The sequence below is a fragment of the Mustelus asterias genome, unplaced genomic scaffold, assembly GCF_964213995.1.
Source record: "Mustelus asterias unplaced genomic scaffold, sMusAst1.hap1.1 HAP1_SCAFFOLD_79, whole genome shotgun sequence".
NCBI classification, from domain to species: Eukaryota; Metazoa; Chordata; class Chondrichthyes; order Carcharhiniformes; family Triakidae; genus Mustelus; species Mustelus asterias.
In genome coordinates this window covers 407,278-423,498 of record NW_027590137.1, presented here as the reverse complement: position 1 = coordinate 423,498, position 16,221 = coordinate 407,278, and the positions used below count along the sequence as shown (strand labels likewise).

General features: G+C 46.2%; 3 protein-coding genes across 7 annotated transcripts in view; 1 reads left to right on the top strand and 2 right to left on the bottom strand.

The window, feature by feature from the left end:
• Positions 1-16,221, bottom strand: part of LOC144483836 (uncharacterized) — a 284,619-nt gene that overhangs the window by 189,204 nt on the left and 79,194 nt on the right. The window lies entirely within an intron of this gene.
• LOC144483798 (uncharacterized) overlaps positions 1-16,221 on the top strand; it is a 66,263-nt gene that overhangs the window by 4,327 nt on the left and 45,715 nt on the right. The window lies entirely within an intron of this gene.
• On the bottom strand, positions 2,919-16,072 carry LOC144483821 (uncharacterized). Of its 5 annotated transcripts, none has more exons than XM_078202364.1 (4): positions 15,021-15,603; positions 12,257-13,548; positions 9,327-9,404; positions 2,919-6,800 (listed from the first exon to the last, which is right to left on the bottom strand). In XM_078202364.1, coding segments are annotated over exons 2-4 (1,014 nt in total). In that variant the 5' UTR covers positions 13,191-13,548; positions 15,021-15,603; the 3' UTR covers positions 2,919-6,798. The 5 variants fall into 5 exon arrangements, 4 of the variants coding, with proteins under 4 accessions (XP_078058490.1, XP_078058488.1, XP_078058489.1 ...); XM_078202362.1 differs by having other exon boundaries at positions 9,287-9,404; positions 15,021-15,497; XM_078202363.1 differs by lacking the exon at positions 15,021-15,603 and adding an exon at positions 14,991-15,016 and having other exon boundaries at positions 9,287-9,404.

Here is a 16,221-nt window from a genome sequence, read left to right as displayed (position 1 = left end):
TTCTGTTCTGTAACTCTCCCCAACACCCTACCATTAACTGAGTAAGTCCTGTCCTGGTTCGATCGCCCAAAATGGATTACCTTGCATTTATCTAAATTAAACTCCATCTGCCATTCGTCAGCCCACTGGCCCAATTGATCAAGATCGCGCTACAATCCTAGATAGCCTTCTCCACTGTCCACAATGCCACCAACTTTGGTGTCATCTGAAAACTTACTACCCATGCCTCCTACATTCTCATCCAAATCATTAATATAAATGACAAATAACAGTGGACCCAGCACCGATCCTTGAGGCACACCGCTGGTCTCAGGCTCCAGTTTGAAAAACAACCTTCTACAACCACCCTCTGTCTTCTGTCATCAAGCCAATTTTGTATCCATTTGGCTAACTCACCCTGGATTTCATTAGATTTAACCTTAAGCAACAACCTACCTTGCGGTACCTTGTCAAAGGCCTTGCTAAAGTCCACGTAGACAGCATCACCTGTACTGCCCTGATCTACCTTCTTGGTTACCCCTTCAAAAAACTCAATCAAATTTGTGAGACATGATTTTCCACTCACAAAGCCATGCTGACCGTCCCTAATCAGTCCTTGTGTCTCCAAATGCCTGTAGATCCTGTCTCTCAAATACCTTCTGACAACTTACAGATGTGAATCACACCGCCCTTTAGTTCCCAGGCTTTTCCCTGCAGCCCTTTTTAAACAAAGGCTCCACATTTGCCACCCTCCAATCTTTAGGCACCTCACCCGTGACTATCGATGATTCAAATATCTCTGCTAGGAGACCCGCAATTTCCTCCCTAGCCTCCCACAGTGTTCTGGGATACACTTCATCAGGTCCCGGGGATTTATCTACCTTGATGCGCTTTGTGACTTCCAGCACCTCCTTCTCTGTTATAAGTACACTTCTCAAGACATCACTTTATTTCCCCAAGTTCCCTAACATCCATGCTTTTCTCAACAATAAATAATGATGAAAAATATTCATTTATGATCTCACCCATCTCTTGTGGATCCGCACATAGATGACCTTGTTGATCCTTAAGAGGCCCTACTCTCTACCTAGTTACTCTTTGGCACTTTATGTATTTATAGAACCTCTTTGGATTCTCCTTTGCCTTATCTGCCAAAACAATCTCGTGTCCCCTTTTTGCCCTCCTGACTTCTCTCTTAATTCTACTCCTACACCCTCGAAACTCTTCAAGGGATCCACTTGATCCCAGCTGCCGATGCATGTCATGTGCCTCCTTCTTCTTGACGAGGGCTTCAATATCTCGAGTCATCCAGGGTTCCCGACTTCTACCAGCCTTGCCCATCACTCTAAGAGCAATGTGCTTACCCTGAACCCTGGTTAAAACACTTTTGAAAGCCTCCCACTTACCAGACGTCCCTTTGCCTTCCCACAGACTCCCCCAGTTAACTGTCGAAAGTTCCTGCCTGATACCATCAACATTGGCCTTTCCCTAATTTAGAATTTTAACTTTTGGACCTGACCAATCATTTTCCATAGGTATCTTAAAACTAATGGAATTATGGTCACTGGTCCCAAAGTGATCCCTCACTCACACTTCTATCACCTGCCCTTCCTTATTTCCCAAGAGGAGGTGAACTTTTGCCCCTCTCTAGTCGGGCCATCCACATACTGAATGAGAAATTCCTCCTGAATACACTCAACAAATTTCTCTCCATCCAAGCCTCTAATACTATGGCTGTCCCAGTCAATGTTGGGAAAGTTAAAATCCCCGACTATTACCACCCAATTTTTCTTGGAACTATCTGTAATCTCCTTACATATTTGCTCCTCAATTTCCCACCGACTATTTGGGGGCCTATAGTACAACCATATCAAAGTGATTTCCCCCTTCTTTCTCAGTTCAACCCTTTTGACTCAGTAGGCGAACCCTCGGATATATCCCCTCTCAGTACTGCCGTGATGTTTTCCTGAATCAAAAGTGCAACTCCCCCTCCTTTCTTTCCTCCTGTTCTATCTTTCCTCTGGCATCTTGTTTTTAACTTGTTTTTAAATCACCCAGAAACTCGTGTCTATTTTAGTTTATAATTGTGGATTTATTGGAGCCAGTTAAATGTGGAAATTTTAAGCATACCCTGGAGGAATTTGGAATAACTGAGAATTTTATTTTGTTGTCACCTCAACACCAGATAAAGAACAAAGAGTTTGCAGGTGGTAACGTGTTTGGGATTTTAAATTAACAAAGATTAGATGTTGCTGATAAAATCAGGCCTTGGAAGTTGGCTTAAAAAGGGTTAAGTTACAATGAAGGATCTTGCATCTTATTTTAATCAAGGAGTTGTGAGCTTGTAGTGCTCTGTCGCTTTAAGAAGTTATAGCTGCGAGAGAGAATGCTGAGGATTCATTGTTTGAAATTTACAAGCTGTGAGAATCTGTGTGTTTTGTTTGTTTTTGTGTGGATGTTTGTAGATGTGTTTTATCATTGTTTTGGGCTACATTTGTTAAGGTTTATCTTTCTGGGGAATTAACCTTACCTTGAGTCTTTAATTAAAGGCATTTTTGGGAGTTTAAAAACAGAATCAGAAGAATGCTTAAGTAATTAATTTTGGTTATTATTGTAAAGCACATGCTAAGTTTCTCTGTTGGTGTGTGGATGATATTTGTGGGTTGAACGCTTTAAGCTTTGAGGTTTTTTGTCTGTGATTTAAATCAAACAGATTTTTAAAATGGAAGTGTAATGAATAAAGCTTTTTTTTTCAAAAGTTATGAACCTGGAGCCATATTTACTGTCCAGAGACAGGATTCCAGGATATTTTACTAAACATGTGGGAATTTTAATCCAGATAAAACTCACTCATGAAATTGAGAGTTTTAATTTGTCATGGTTATTGTAAGGGGAAGTTTTCTCACTTCCTACCAGCATGAAAGACAAGCAGACATGAGTACAGTACAAAAAGGCAACACAAATTTTATTCTCTGTTTAAAATAACAAAACCGCAGGCCTGGGGAGAGACAGCTGCTCGTCAACTGCTCTGCCTGGCCATTATGCGCTTTACAGTTTATAGGGTTTTGAACTTCATGCCAAACATATGGTAATAGGTTCAACATTTACGACAAGTTACATGATCAGTACCAGCTCATAACACAAAGCAGTGGCACAATAGCGAGATATTAAAACAGCCATTATAGATAGGTGGAGCTGATCCCATTTCCCCTGGGCTGATCTGTTTCTGGAGAGCTCCCTTTGTGATTTGAGCTTCTTGCATAATCTAATCAGTTGAGCTATTGTCTGTGTTTCCCTGCTTGGAGTCTAAAGTGATTAAGGCTGTCTGAAGTGATTAGGGGGTGCAAGGAGCCTCTCCATGAGTCATCGCATTGCTGTGAACTGTTGACAATATTTTAAAATAAATTTGATATACACACGTAAAAATATCCATGATATTAAGCATAAAGGTCGCCCCCTTCAGTTATTTAAAATTTGGTACATATGAAACGATTCTGACCAATCCTGTGTTGGATTGATCTTGGGTTAAACTTCCTGTCAGGTCCAAAGATTTAATCCTGACACAATTAACACAATGAAAAGGAAAATTCTGGAATTGGATACTGAAGAACAGAGTTTAAAAGGAGAGATTATTAAATAGAAATGTTCCCAGACCGTGTGGTCATTAGATTGAAACAAAGGAAGGGTGCTGACATCCATTTGAGAATTTTTAATCCACCCCTTTTCAAACTGAGTCTATGTACAAAGAAAACCCCAAGGATGGTAGACGAGGGGGTCTGGAAAACATCATGATGGGGGCACCTATCTGTCCATGAGATGATCACAAAGCCCCATAATGCCCAGATACTAATTTTATTGAACCTATAATGTATGTAATCGATCACCATTCTGATTGGATTGTGTCCAGCCGGGATGGGCTGAGTAACTGGATAAGAATTGATGATATTCTTTATTGGGTGGAGTTGCACATGGTCAGCCCCTGTGGCTTCTCCCCGCTGGCGTAACTCAATAAACTGTTTGTCGATTGAATCAGGTTTGAGTGTTGAATGATTCTTCTGAGTTCATTCCCCACAACACACTGGGTACATTACCACTTCATCCTCGGGAGTGGCCTGATAGGCCGTGGTCCAGACTACATGTGGACTTTGGGGGGCCTTTCATGAATCACATGTTTTTGCTTGTTGTAGATGCACATTCAAAATGCTTGGAAGCACAGATCATGAGTAATATTCCAGGGCAATTAGGACTAGCTTAGTGGTAAAAACTGGGCAGCATGGACAAGTTGGGCCGAAAGGCCTGTTTCCATGCTGTAAACCTCTACGACTCTAACTACCTTTTTTGTGGCCTGAAGTTCCCACAATTGGAAAGCAGCCAGATTAGTTAAATAGACAGCATTAATTGTGAGACAATTAAATAATAAATGATTCATTAATACATATGTTATAAAGGCTGGAAATATAAATTTGAACACAGGTTTATAACTTTTAGAATTATAAACACTTTAAGAATGGTTAAAATGCTGTGGGAATTATAAGATGTTCCCTTCCCATGCTGACAGAATAAAGAAAGATGAAAGGACTTGTTAACCTTGACTGGAGGGAATGAATCGGCTCCTGTTCAAGATGTCTCAACATTGAATGACTGATGTGAACCAATTATCGGTCAACACTTGGGCTACCCCAAGCTAAGAGATATCGTTTGAGAGAAAGGTATGTCTTAAAATTAAGACAATATGTGCAATTAGCTAAAAACCAAATCAATTTCATTATTGACAAGTTATAGACCAATTGGCTAATTCCTAACAATTAGCTGAGGATGGCTTTCTACATTTTGAAAGTATAAAAAAGGGGATTCGAGAAACCAATCTGGTAGAAGTTTTTAAAAGTTAACTTTTTTTATAGTTTGTTTATTAGTGTCACACATAGACTTACATTAACATTGCAATGAAGTTACTCTGATAATCCCCCAGTCGCCACACTCTGGTGCCTGTTTGGGTAAACTGAGGAAGAATTTAGCATGGCCAATGTACCCAACCAGCACGTCTTTCGGACTGTGGGAGGAAACCGGAGCACCCAGAGGAAACCTGCACACACACGGGGAGAATGGGCGAACTCCGCACAGCCAGTGACCCAAGCCGGGACTCGAACCCTCTGCTGTGAGGCAGCAGTGCCTCACACTGTGCCCCGCAGAGAGACGTTGAGAGCTGTTAGTTTTACAAGTTATCCATGTTTTCAGAGCCATCACTTCATGTCCTGGTTTGAGAAGGATGGAGAAGTTGAAGTTAAGCTCTCCTCCTTTTGCTGTTGATCGATACTTTGCTTTTTTATCTTTCTGACTCGTTACATTTTTAATGGTTAATAAACTTTCTGAATTCACCATTTAAAGTGTTCTTTCTTGCCATATGATTAAGTCACTGGAACCTGGTGTGATTTACGATTGGGGAGGTTATTGTAAACAAGAGAACCCCCATAAATCTTAGTTCAAACAAATCAAAGTTCTTATAAATGGAATGTTATCCTTTATTCTGAGAGAAATTGAACATAGAAGTAAAGATGTTATGCTTCAGTTGTGCAGGGCGTTGCTGAGATTGCACCTTGAACACAGGGTACAATTTTGTCTCCTATTAAACAAAGGATATAAATGCATTGGAAGCAGTTCAGAGGAGGTTTACAAGATTGATTCCCAATCCAGTAGTGTGAAACATTAACACTGTTTCTCTCTCCACAGATGCTGCAAGACGTGTTGTGTTTTTCCAGTCCTTTCTGTATTTATTTTAAATCTACCTGTAGTGGTAGGAAAAACACTATTTACTATCCAGGATAAAATAAATGTCCTTCATCAGCTTTTGTGGATCATTTCAGTGGCAATGTGCTCTCCCAGGCTCAAAGAGCATCAGCGAACTAGAAGCAAAGTCGTGAGACCGGCCAGTCCAGCAGAAAGAAACCCTCCGACCCTCCCACTTCACCAACTGTCAGAATGAACATGGTTCAGTCCTGGATGTGATTAACAGCAGCAATAAAACAGAATCCAACCCCTGTCATCACTTGTGAACTCGCTGGTGTCTCAGCAGGCTGGATGACTGAGTGAATCCTTTCCCACACGCCCAACAGGTGCATGGTTTCTCCCCAGTGTGAACTCGCTAGTGTTCCTGCAGGTTTGATAACCGACTGAATCCCTTCCCGCACTTGGAGCAGGTGACAGGCTTCTCCCCGGTGTGAACCCGCTGGTGATCCTGCAGGGTGGACGAATGTGTGAATCCCTTCCCACACACACAGCAAGTGTACGGTTTCTCCCCAGTGTGAACTCGCTTGTGTCTCAGCAGGTTGCTTGACTGAGTGAAACACTTCCTACACTCAAGGCAGGTGAATGGTCTCTCCCCGGTGTGGCTGCGTCGATGGGTTTCCAGCTCAGATGGGCACTGACATGCCTTCCCACAGTCCCCACATTTCCACGGTTTCTCCATGGTGCAGGTGTCTTTGTCACCCTCCTGGTTAAACAGTCAATTAAATCTCACACAGAACACGGGTACAGTCTCTCCCCGCTGTGAATACTGCGATGTATTTTCAGGCTGTGTAACTGGTTAAAGCTCTTTCCACACTCAGCGCACTGGAACACTCTCACTCAGGTGTGTCTGTGTCTTGGTGTATTTCCAGTCACATTTATGTTATAAAAAATTCTGACGCAGACAGAACATTAAAAGATTTCTCCTTCAAGATTGAAAGGCCAATGATATTCGGGTCCCAATCAATCAAATGTCTGTCAGATGTTGATGTGACGTTTGATTCGAGATTTCTGTCTGTAAATCCCCACCTTCTGATATCCTGCAAAAGGAGATTACAAAATTCATCAGTGTCAGTACAGGACAGAAATTCAGAACAGACAATTCTAGTTTCTATGGAACATTCTTTCCTCTCTCATTCCCCAAACGCAGTAAATCTCCATCCCACACACTCTCCCTCAATTCTCACTCTGCTGTATCTAATATTCACCCTCCCAATTCTCCTGAAGGTGCTGATTGAGGCTGATTGACAGATCCATGCTCACGGCTTCCTGTCCTGGACACAGGGAGCTGAAAATCTCCATGCAGGCTGCCAGACAGATGTCTATAATACTGGATAAAAGTGTAACATACAGGACATTACTTGAGTAGTGGTAGAGCAGGGATTTGAGGAAGATTTATATTTAGGTAGGGAGAGCACATGATCTAGAACTCGCTGCCTATGAGGATGGTGGAACAGAAGATTCAATCATTTCAAAATGAAATTGGATGGGTACTTGAAGGAAATAAAACTTGCAGAGGAATGTTGATAGAGAGAAAGAACAGGATTCTACAGAGAATCAATCTGCAGTCCATAAGATGACGTGGAGATGTCGGCGTTGGACTGGGGTGGGCACACAACACCAGGTTCATCAGGTGAGTGGCCATTCACCTGATGAAGGAGCAGTGCTCCGAAAGCTCGTGCGATCAAATAAACCTGTTGGACTTTAACCTGGTATTGTGAGACTTCTTACTGTTTATAAGATGTACAGGTTAGGTTGATTGGCCATGCTCAATTGCCACTTAGTGTCCCAGGATGTGTGGGTTGGGGGGGCAATGCTCGGGGGGGGGCAATGCTCGGGGGGGGGGCAATGCCCGGGGGGGGCAAAGCCCGGGGGGGGCAAAGCCCGGGGGGGGGGGGGCAAAGCCCGGGGGGGGGCAAAGCCCGGGGGGGGGGGCAAAGCCGGGGGGGGGGGGGGCAAAGCCCAGGGGGGGGGGGGGGGGCAAAGCCCAGGGGGGGGGGAGGGACAGAGAGATAGTAAAAGTTTTTACAAATATATAAAAAGGAAAAGAGTAGCTAAAGTAAATGTTGGACCCTTAGTAGATGAGAAGGGGGATTTAATAATGGGAAACGAGGAAATGGCTGAGGCCTTAAACAAGTTTTTTGTATCAGTCTTCACGGTAGAGGACACAAATAGCTTACCGAAAATTGACGGTCATGGGACTGTAGGGGATGAGGTCCTTAAAATGATTACTATTACTAAAGAGGTAGTGCTTGGGAGGCTAATGGGACTAAAGGTAGACAAGTCCCTGGGCCCGGATGGAATGCATCCCAGGGGACTGAAAGAAATGGCAGAAGTAATAGAGGATGCGTTGGTTGTAATTTATCAAAATACGCTGGACTCTGGGGAAGTGCCGGCTGATTGGAAAACAGCTAATGTGACGCCACTGTTTAAAAAAGGAGGTAGACAAAAGGCGGGTAACTACAGGCCGGTTAGCTTAACGTCCGTAGTTGGGAAATTGCTGGAATTCATCATTAAGGAAGAAATAGCAGGACACCTGGAAAAAAATGGTTTGATCAAGCAGACGCAGCATGGATTCATGAAGGGAAAGTCGTGTTTGACAAATTTACTGGATTTTTATGTTGATGTAACGAGTGCGGTTGACAGAGGGGAACCAGTGGATGTGGTGTTTTTGGATTTCCAGAAGGCGTTCGATAAGGTGCCTCACAAAAGGTTGCTGCAGAAAATCAGGGTGCACGGAGTTAGGGGTAAAGTGTTAGCGTGGATTGGGGATTGGCTATCTAACAGGAAGCAGAGAGTTGGAATAAATGGGTGCTTTTCTGGTTGGCAGTTGGTGACTAGTGGCGTGCCACAGGGATTGGTGCTGGGGCCTCAAGTATTTACCATATGCATAGACGATCTGGAGGAGGGGACCGAGTGTTGGGTAACAAAGTTTGCGGATGACACAAAGATGAGTGGGAAAGTGAATTGCGTGGAGGATGCGGTAAGTCTGCAGAGAGATTTGGATAGGCTAAGTGAGTGGGCGAGGATCTGGCAGATGGAGTATAGCGTTGGTAAGTGTGAGCTTATCCACTTTGGAAGGAATAATAGTAAAATGGAAGCTGCAATGCTGCCCCCTGTTGTTCACTTCTCCCAGTCTCAGCATTGCAGAGTGTTTAAACAAGAATGGCACATTCAGCACCATGGAATGAGAACATTCGGACTAACTCTTCGTTATACAATTGTTCTGTTTGTATTAACAGTTCACAATCCAGGTCACAGATCTGATTCAGTGAGAGGAGGTGAGAGTGCCTTTGCGGGTTTTTGTACGGGCTCACTGCGCCTCTGTAGCAGTGTGGGGCTCAGCGCACAGTGATACACGGCAGAGTCAGAGACATGGACCCCAGTGATATTTAAAGGAACTGTTTTCTTGTCCTTGTCCAAATCAGCAGAAAACCGGTCAGGGAAATCTGGAGACTTTTCTCCGCCCCCCGTGCTATATTTCTGCAGTAAATATCTCGGAGCTTCCCCGGGATACTGGATGTACCAGAAGAGATTTGGAAAAGCATCCGTTGTTGTGTAATTACAATTCACTATTACGTTCAATCCTTCCTGAACCGTTAATTCAGCCGGGTCCTGGGAAACTGAATCTTGGCCATTGATTCCTGCAACAAAATGTAGAATGTGTGAGAAATCTGTGAACAAATATAACCCATGAAACACACACTCAGGATCTGAGCTCAGACTCACCGGGCAGCGTGGTCATTGTTATCAGTAAAGCACACAGGAGATACATGGTTCCTGATTGGACAGTAAGCAGCGACAATGTTTACAATAAGTTGCTGCCTCTAGTCTTATATCACAGAGTGAACTCAGATCAGAGGCAGCTTCAAGTATTCAGAAACAGGGAGGCGTTTCTCAGTGCTGCGATTGGCTCATCTCCCTGAGCTGACGTCAGCTGCGAATCATAAAATCCCTGCAGTGCAGAAGGAGGCCATTCGCCCCATCGAGTCTATACCGGTCACAATACCACCCAGGCTCCACTCCCGCAACTCCATGTATTTACCCTGCGTATCCCCTGACGCTCGGGTCAATTTAGCATGGCCAATCAACCTAACCTGCACATCTTTGGACTGTGGGAGGAAACAGGAGAACCCGAAGGGGACCCACGTAGACACTGGGAGAACATGCAAACTCAGACAGAAAGTGATCCGAAGCCGGAATTGAACCCGGGTCCCTGACACTGTGAGACAGCAGCGCTGACCATTGTGGCATCATGCCGCCCCGTAACCAGTGAACCAATCACTGTTAGTTAATGATTTAATATAGCTGGCACTTTCCAATCACATTCCTTCCCTGGCCGTAAACTTATTTCTAAAGTCTTTGCTCTCTCTCTGCTCTCTCCCACATCATCACTTATTCTGTCTCATTAACTGGTTAACTCGCTTTCCTCAGAACTCAGTCCATCAATCTTTCTTAAGGCAGATCCTTTTTTCTAATTTAATCATTTATGGGTGACACAGTGGCGCAGTGGTTCGCATTGTTGCCTCACAGCCCCAGGGACACGGGTTCGATTCCAGCCTCGGGTCACTGTCTCTGTGGAGTTTGCACTTTCTCACCGTGTCTGCGTGGGTTTCCTCAGGTGCTCCAGTTTCCCTCCACATTCCTAAACTGTGCAGGTTTGCTGGATTGGCCACGCAAAATTACCCTAAGTGTCAGGGGATAGCAGGGTAAATATGTGGGTTACGGGGATAGGGCCTGGGTGGGATTGTTGTCGGGACAGGCTCCATCCTGCATTGTCGGGATTCAATGATTCAGCAGCCTAACGTACAGGGATTAATGAGTAGCATCCAGGACTCAACATAATTAATAGTTAGTGCTGTAAGTATACCGGGGATAAGTAGTCACTCAACTCTGCACCAGGAAATATTTCACGGACTCATAACATAGAAACTAGAAGCAGGAGCCTTCTCCGCCATTCATCGTAATCATAGCTGATCATGGAATTCAATATCCTGATCCTCCTTCCCCCTCGACCCCTTTAGCCCCAAGAGCTATATCAAATTTCTTCTTGAAATCAGACAACGTTTTGGCCTCAACTACATTCGGTGGTATTGAATTCCATACATTCAACACTCTCTGGATGAAGGAATTTCCCTTCACCTCAGTTTTTCCCTTATCTTCAAAAGATGACCCATGGTTCTGGATTCCACCATTGGGAACAGTCTTCTGGATCTACCCTGTCGAACCCTGTTAGAATTTTATAAGTTTCTATGAGACCCCCTCTCACTATTCGAAACCGCAGTGAATATAATCCTAACGGATTTAATCTCTCCTCATATGACAGAGCTGCCATCCCAGGAATCAGCATAGTAAATCTTCACTGTACCCCTCTATTCCCCAAATAGAAAAGCTCTGATTTCAATCAGTTATTATTTCTGCTCCACGGACTTGAAAATGGAACAATTCTGAGGCTGCATTTGATAATAGATCACTTTTAAAATGTGTCGCCGGGCAGATAGGCACCGAATCCAGAATTTTTCTAAGTACAGATTAAGGAAGTTATTCACCCGGGGTAATCTGCAGATTTTGTGCGGATGGGATCGGAGAATGGTTGGATTTGATCCGGGAATAATAGGATGGCAAATGTGACATTTCACAACACTGACAATGGCTGAGCTCAGTGGGGGAATATTATTCAGCTGGGGCTGTATTGTGGCCTTCATTTCCTGCGCATTTTCGTTGAGATCCGACTCTTTTTCTCTGACCCTGAAACGTCTGCGTCACTTTTTGTATGAGGCCCGCGGGAGCCTCATTCACTGTGGGTCTCAGTGGGAATCAAATTGTTGTCTAATTGTCCCAGCAGATAACAGGTTCCTTTGAACTCTCCAGCTGCTACTTTAATGCAGACTTTAACCAATTTATTTTGAGCTGGTTTCTGTTCAATAAACTGGCACTGACACACAAACACATTAAAATATTTTAGACTTTTCTGCATTTTCAGTCTGGAAATCTAATCCTGCCATTTCACTCTCAGTCAGGAACAGATCCCAGTTTTGCACCAATCTCTGATTTAGCAGCATGCTTCCAGCATTCACTGTTGTTCTTCCTGACTCTAAACACAGTTGTAAAGGAACTTCTGTTCCTGGTCTAGGAGCGCTGAAACATAGAAGGGAGTGACTGAGATTCTTGCACATCTCAGGATTAAACCACACGGGTACTTTGCTGTCGTGAAGAGAGACGAGGAAGAGCAAAGTGCTGTTTGTCCCTCTGTGACCCTGAAGGACTGCGTCCTGTTTGCCATATGATCCACCCCCGATTGTCTTTTCTGAGCTCCAGCCTGGTGATGTTAAACAGTCAGGTGGGAAAGACAAAAATCTACAACAATTTTAAAAAACAAAGCTGGTCTATTTCATATTTATTCAGAATATTAAACCTCAACGGATGAAGACTGTCAGAGTGAACACGATTCAGTCCTGGATATGATTAACAGCATCATTAAGAGTAGAATCCAAACCTTGCAGTCGTTTGTGAACTCGCTGGTGTGTTAGCAGGTGGGATGACTGAATAAATCCCTTTCCACAGACATTACAGGTGAACGGCCTCTCCCCAGTGTGAACTCGCTGGTGTTTCAGAAGATAAGATAAATGAGAAAATCCCTTCCCACAGACAGAGCAGGTAAGTGGCCTCTCCGCACTGTGAACTTTCTGGTGTGTCAGCAGGTTGGATGACTGACTGAATCCCTTCCCACACACAGAGCAGGTGAACGGCCTCTCCCCAGTGTGAACTCGCTGGTGATTCAATAAGTTGGATGAACGAGTGAATCCCTTCCCACAGTCTGAGCAGGTGAAGGGCCTCTCCCCAGTGTGAATTCTCTGGTGGTTCAATAGGGCAGATGGACGGCTGAATCCCTTCCCACACACACAGCAGGTGAATGGCCTCTCCCCAGTGTGAGCATATTGGTGCGTTAGCAGATCCTTTTTATTTTTAAAGCTCTTCGCACAGTGGGAACAATTAAAAAGTTTGTTATCAGAGTGAACAAGTTGATGTGTCTGCAAGTGGGATGACTGAATGAATCCTTTCCCACACACAGAGCAGGTGAACGGTCTCTCCCCAGTGTGAATTCGTTGGTGTGTCAGCAGATCCTTTTTGCATTTAAAACTCTTCTCACAGTCAGAACATGTAAACATTCTCTCATCAGTGTGAACAAGTTGGTGTGTCACAATGTGGGATGAGCGAGTGAATCCCTTCCCACACACAGGGCAGGTGAACGGCCTCTCCCCAGTGTGAACCCGTTGGTGAGTCAGAAGGTTGTATGAATGGGTGAATCCCTTCCCACAGACGGAGCAGGTGAACGGTCTCTCCCCAGTGTGACTGCGCCGATGAACTTCCAGTTGTGATGGGAAACCGAATCCCTTCCCACAATCCACACATTTCCACGGTTTCTCCATGGTGCGGGTGTCCTTGTGTTTCTCCAGGTTGGATGATCAGTTCAAGCCTCATCCACACACACAACATACACGTAGTTTCACCCTGCTGTGAACTGTGATGTTTTTTCAGGCTGTGTAACTGGTTAAAGCTCTTTCCACAGTCGGTTCACTGGAACACTCTCACTCGGGTGTGTGTTTGTCTCGATGCTTTTCCAGTCACAGTGATGTTTAATTTCTTTGCCCACAGGCAGAACAGACAAATATTTCTCTTTCTATATTCAAAGACCAATGATATTCAGCTCCGAAGGAACTGAATGACTTTGTCAGATGTGATGTCCGGTTTGAATTTTCTGTCTGCCAATCTTTCACTTCCAATATCCTGTAAAAACAGTTTAGAAAAGTCATCACTGTCAGAACACGATACAAACTCTGAACAGACAATTCTAGTTCGCCTGGAACATTTTTTCCTCTCTTGTTCCCCCAAATCTGTAAATCTCCGTCCCACACACTCTCCCTCTTCCCTGGGCTGAAATCCAAACCCATCTCTACCATTTCTTTCCTCCACTCCCAGTTTTCTCCCTCCCTCTCCTCTGTCTGGGTTCAGTTCTCCAGCTCCTGTCTGCAGACTGACAATAAAACCAATGGGTCTTATTGGGGGTGTTGGGGCCTCCAGCGGGTGTTTGTGAATCCTCCCCGCCCACCTCCCAGGGTTTCCTTCCTTCCCAGAGATCAGAGTCCTCATTGATTTGAGGTCAAAGTGTAACCTCTTATTTATTGTCCCCCTCCCCCATCCTCTGATGTGAACCATCCTCCAGTGGCTGAGCCAGGATGGGGCCGTTAACCTGGGCCTGTTCCCGGGAGGGAGGGAGGGAGGGAGAAGCCCCGCAGCTGCAAACCAGGGAGCTGACAATGATTCTGAAGGGTTTGCGGATCCACAAAGTGTTTCCAAATCCTCCCAGCCACCGCCTAACGCTGACTCCGCTTCTCCGGGACAAACAAGCGCCAAGGCCAGCAATGACACTGCGCATGCTCCACATCACAATGCCCGGGAGCTGATTGACGCCAGCTCCGGACCAATAGGAAGAGGGGGCGGGACTGGAGGACCGAGCGGGAGCGGCTGGTCCTCCAACCAATCGGAGTGAATGAGGGGCGGGACCTGAAGCATGCGCAGTGCGGGTAATGGCGGCGGCGGACGGACGGTTTCAACTTGGAAGCGAGAACAATACAAGGTAGAGGGCGGCGCGCGGGGAATGATAAATGTGGCGGGTGGGTGGCCTTCAAAAAGAATACGGCCCGGCCGTACATCTTAGAGGCCGCGACAATGGCTGAGGGGCCGACAACCCCAGCCATTGCCTTGACACAGGCCTCGATGGACATGTCGGGGTGGGCGTAGCACTTAACCCCGAGCTGCCGCGTGAGCAACGAAAAAGGTGGCAGGGCCTTGGGAGCGGCGGGGGCTCTGGTAGCCGCCACGCCCGCATAGGTGGGCCGAGAAGGCTCTGCCACGGCAGGACGTATAAGAGGAGGAAAAAATAAGGGAGGGTAGGGTAGGTGGATGGGGATCTAGGTGCTCTCTCCCCGGAGCGAGAGAGGAGGTCGGAGGAGCAGGAGGGAGGACGAGGGACAAGGCACGGAGGGGGGCCGGTGCCCCAGTCAGGGGGAAAGAGGGGAGGGGGTGCCGGTGTTGGGGGCGCCGGTGTTGGGGGCAGCAGCAGTGGGTGGGGGTCTTTACTCCTCCAGCCCTTTTGGGCGCAAACAGTTCAAGTCCGGGGTGTCTTCACCGCCCCCCCCCCCCAGATGGAAAAAACAGTCTGAATTTACTTCACCCCCCCATCCCTTTCAGGCACCGACCTTCTGATGATGAGGGCACCAGCCCAACCACTCAGTCCCTCGATGTTGAAACGTGCAGTCCTCCCTCCCATAGATAGAAAGAAAAAAGAAAGAAAGTCACTCCGTGTCCTCTCTCCCTCCAGGGAGAGAGCACCCTCCAGTGGGCGGACGGACGGAAGACAGGCAGGCCAGACGGCAGGCAGGCCAGACGGCAGGCAGGCCAGACGACAGGCAGGCAGGCCAGACGACAGCAGGCAGGCAGGCAACAGCTCACCTTCCTCCCCCTTCCCACTTTGATGCTGGAATTAACAAATTAACATTCCTGCCCGGTTCTGACCCGGGGACCTTTCGCGTGTCAGGCAAACGTGACAACCACTTCACTACAGAAACAACCTCTCTGATGTTGGAGACAGGAGGAAGTTTCAGTCTGTCTGAAGCTCAATCTTCATTCACGCAAAGCCCGCGCTCTGATCAGCTGGAGGACCAGAGTCCTTCCGGTCCTCCAACTCTTCCTATTAATCAACACCTCAGAAGGTCAGGGGGCAGGATCTGCCCTGCAATTCGCAGCTTCCCCCTCCCTTGGACATGCGCAGTCCCGGGCCGGGGGGAGGGGGAGATCACCGAGCAGCTTCTCGCTCTGGCCGGAGCCGCCAGCCAGTTGCCTGGAAACCTTGGCTCGATGTGGTGTAGGGGGAGGGGAACAATGGGTGGGGGCGGGGCTCCCAGGTCTGTGCGCCCGGGCCTGAGCACTGGAACCCAGAGACGTCACCGCGGAGCAGAGTGATTCCTATTGGCTGATTCAGGCAGGACTCCATTGTGACATCACAAAGGGGAAGTTGGCCAATGATGATGTAATTTAAACAATGCCTGAGATCACTTCACTTCTTGGTCAGACCCCCTTTTCAGTCCAGTGCTACTTGGAGTTTACCGTCAATTCAACAACTATTGGGTTACAAGTCCCTCACAGTTCTGATCACAACTTCATGATAAAATAATTTAAATAATGCATGAGAACGCTTCTTACCGGACTACCTACCACTGGTCAGACCCCCTTTTTACAGATTCGGGAATCTCAGCCACTGAACACCAGCCGGTCCTGGAATAAGTTTCATTCTCACTCATTCTGAGTAAATATTCTCACCAGGTCCTCTGTCAGGACCCTGCTAAGCAGCTTTAATGGTTCATGATTGCAGAAACTGAGCAGTCACAGGAATGTGGTCAA